We start from the raw sequence: 3,730 nt of genomic DNA, 5'->3' as shown, positions 1-3,730 counted from the left end.
TAGTATTGCTTTATCCGTGAAGTATACAGGGAAAAGGGCATATTAGGCATTATGTGATAGCCGCAGTGACCATTCATGTTAATTTAATTTTGTTTCGTACAATGAAAGTGAAAGGTGACAGAGACAGACATTCTGCCTAACATCTCCTTTAGTGTTTAAAAAAGTCATACAGGTTTGTAACAACATGGGGTGAGTAAATGATAAGTTGATATATCACTTTAATATTAAATTAATGTTGATCATTGAATTGCATGTCATTCCTGTATCTGAGCATATGAATACATTTCACATTTGCTGTATTTTTCAGGTATTGATCTCAGATGTTTTGCTCTAAGTTAAAAAATAAAACTAAAATAAATCCCCACTGTAAATCATGAATGATAATCTGTAAAAATGTCAATAAGAGAGGATGCTGGCTGGAATATTCTAAAAGTTAGAATGTGTTTAACTGATATTTTAAACCAGCGGTAAAATAAAGCATAGAAAATAGGATTCAGACCTGAGTTTATATGGAAGGTCCATGTTAGAAATGTCATTGTAGTGGAAGAGATTGCTGTGGTTTTTGTTAGAGAACAGATGTAGAACGGAATCCAGCAAAGCAGATAAGCTGTCACAATAATTCCTAATGTCAGAGCAGCTTTACTCTCAGTTTTCCTCCTCACTGAAACTTCCATTACACATTTTACACCGATCATTTGAGAGTTAATAACTTTCACTTGCCGTTGCACAACATAAAATATCCTCAAATATGCAGTGATGATCACAGTACATGGAAATAAAAAGGAAAAGATCAAATCAATGAATTTCCAAGCATTAGTAATCAAAACAATACACTGGCCATAACACAGTGTTTTGTCTGATGTGTTAAAATATCCGTTACTAATTACATACCAAATATTGTAAACTGAACAGCAAAACCAGCAGAGACAGATGCTTATTAAAGTTTTAGTTGTGGTTATTTTCTGTGGGTACAGTAAAGAGTAACACACAGCCATATAGCGATCTACAGCAATTAAAACTAAATTACAAAGAGATGTAGAAAGGAGCAACCTAACGATGATCACAAACAGTCCACAGTAAGTGTCTCCAAAGTACCAACATGTTTCAATTTGCTTGATGCCCTCTACGGGTATCACAATAAGTCCAATAAGCATATCAGCCACAGCCAGAGAGAGAATGATCAGGTTGGTTGGAGTGTGAAGCTTCTTGAAGTGAGAGATGGAGATGATCACCAGCAGGTTCAGAAACACAGTCCATGCTGACAGCAATAATACAAATATATAGATGATATTGTATTCATGCCTGGAGCGTTTTCCCTTTATACATGATGAGTTGATGGCAGGAAAGCAGTATTGAATCTCATGATCCTCTGTCTCATAGGCCATGAGTGAGTCTCCTCCTGTTAGGGAGTTTTTCTGCTCTCCATACTATTCTTTTATTTATATGGTGTCTGACTCAGACTGGCCCACCCATCTACCACCCACTCTGATGCTGCATAATTATATAACCATTTTCTTCTCCCAACGTTTGATATGATGGATACACATAACTGTAAAATCTAAGGGTTAATCATTTTTGAAACCTTATAAATCAGGATAACTGTTATTCTTGTGAGCATCTAATAGTTTGTTCATAATTTAATTAAAATCCTCTCACTCTCTAGGTTATTTAGGTTGTAGTGCAGCAAAAATTACACTGAGTGAAGTCAAGAGTTGTGGTACCATGAACAGACAGTTAATTTGTAAATTGTAACATGAAATTACAAAGTGCTCTGACAGCTTTTGTGATTTTTAGGGGCCAAACACCAAAGCATAGGCACCTATTGTAATCATTGGCATTCTTCTTCTTCGCCTCTCGAGTCTATGGCAGGCCATAGAACCACTTGCAGGAAAGTTATGAAATTTGGCACACAGAGGAAGGTTTTAACATTAACCACAGTAAGTTTGGACTCTCTAACTCAAACCCTCTAGTGCCACCAACAGCTCAAAGTTGCACTCATGTGTATGCTAATAACTTTTGAACCGTGAAGTTTAGAAGCAAAATTATTTTTTGCTTCTGATTCCTTGGCTCACGCCGAGTCGAATGCATACCAAAATTTAAATTCTATAAATTATGAATTATTGAATTATTCTCAAAACCTACTTTTTCGAAACTCGACTTAGGCTTATTCGCTTAGGTTTGTCTGATTTTGATGAACGCATGAACAAATTTGACGAAGAGCATGCCAAAATGGGCGTGAGGCTATATCTCCACAATGCTTTAGTGCAGGGATCCTCAAATCTGGCCCACGGGATCCACTTTCCGGCAGAGTTTAGCTCTAACCCTAATCAAACACACCTGAGCATGCTAATCAATGCCTTCGGGATCATTAGAAAATCACAGGTAGGGGAGTTTGATCAGGGTTGGAGCTAAACTCTGCAGTGCATTGGCCCTCCAGGGCAAGATTTGAGGAACCCTGCTTTAGCGTATTCAAACCAAACTTGGTGTGTTTTATAATAACCGTGAGCTAAGGGTACATGCACAGTTTCGGCACAGCACCACGTAGTGGTCAGGAGATATAAAAATTGATATTTTTGATTATATCTTTAGAATGGTTTGGTCAAAAATCACATGACTGGTCTCTTCAGGTTTGGTGCAACATACCGAGTCGAACCATGCCCATGTTAGCCTTTTTGGGCATGGGCCATTTTGAATTTTGACATAAATTGTCATATTTTATGAACACATTGGCATATCATCACAAAACTCGGTATGTGTCATCGGCACCATGCCCTGAGGCACTCAAAAATTATAATAAAATTTAAAAAATTGCTCATATCTTGATAGATTCATTGGATCATGCTGAGAACACCCATACTAATTATGCCAAAATCGGCTAAACTTCTTATCCACCATTTTGATTTTCTTTGAAAACCTACTTTTTCGAACTCCTCCTATCCTGATGGCCTGATTCTCACCAAATTCAACTTTGTGTCGATAGACATTCGTGTCGATAGACAATCATGTAGATAGACAAAACCGTTTTCATTTATCATGTCAGGGATTATGATGCCATGGTGCCAAACTGCATCTAAGGCTATATCTGTATAACAGTGACACCCATTGGTCAAAAGTGATAAACCGTTAAATCATGTTACTAGTGGTTGTATTTATAATGTTTCAGTGATTTTGGCTAAAATCATCTTAAAATGTCTGGTCTGACCCTGTCATGCTTGCTCCTCATTCTGCCTTTGTTGTGCTTGCCCCCTTAATTGCTGCTTGCAGCTTATGAATATTTTCTATTTGCTAAAATAAATTGTTATTAGAGTATTTTAGATGGAGAATGCCCTCAATGGCCTCACTTACAAAACTGTGGTAAGCTGTTAGTCTGACATTTGCAATTCTCCAATGACCAGTTGACAATTTAAACCATTCTCGTCTCCTTGTTAAGAGTGCCACCAAGCTACTAGGTCTGCATTTATGTTTTGGCAGTGCCTAGCAACTCTCTCTGTTCAAGAGCATCTAAAATAAATCAGTAACACAAATAAATATATATATATATATTAAAATATTAATATTTATTAAGTTTAGCACATATTTGTCAGTGCTAAACATTCCTCATTTTTCCTGTAATATAAATAAGATGCTACAATTTTTATATACAGAATCTGCATTACACCCAATGTCAAATGAATTTCCCTGAATGATGAAACTTCAGCTTATATGGCAGGCGTTCAACCGCCCACCTATA

At 36.8% G+C, this 3,730-nt stretch overlaps 1 protein-coding gene across 1 annotated transcript; it reads right to left on the bottom strand.

The window, feature by feature from the left end:
• Positions 1-371: 371 nt before the first annotated feature.
• LOC107730965 (trace amine-associated receptor 13c-like) lies at positions 372-1,400 on the bottom strand. Its single transcript, XM_016541922.1, has one exon. The coding sequence runs from the start codon at positions 1,383-1,385 to the stop codon at positions 372-374; it is 1,014 nt and encodes a 337-aa protein (XP_016397408.1). The 5' UTR covers positions 1,386-1,400.
• Between the last annotated feature and the right edge of the window lie 2,330 nt (positions 1,401-3,730).

The sequence above is a fragment of the Sinocyclocheilus rhinocerous genome, unplaced genomic scaffold, assembly GCF_001515625.1.
Source record: "Sinocyclocheilus rhinocerous isolate Xijiao unplaced genomic scaffold, SAMN03320098_v1.1 scaffold1330, whole genome shotgun sequence".
NCBI classification, from domain to species: Eukaryota; Metazoa; Chordata; class Actinopteri; order Cypriniformes; family Cyprinidae; genus Sinocyclocheilus; species Sinocyclocheilus rhinocerous.
This window is presented reverse-complemented; position numbering and strand designations above follow the sequence as displayed.

Bases quoted from the DNA above. Each gene is read 5' to 3' on its own strand.
- LOC107730965 (XM_016541922.1), bottom strand. From the start codon at position 1,385: ATGGCCTATGAGACAGAGGATCATGAGATTCAATACTGCTTTCCTGCC.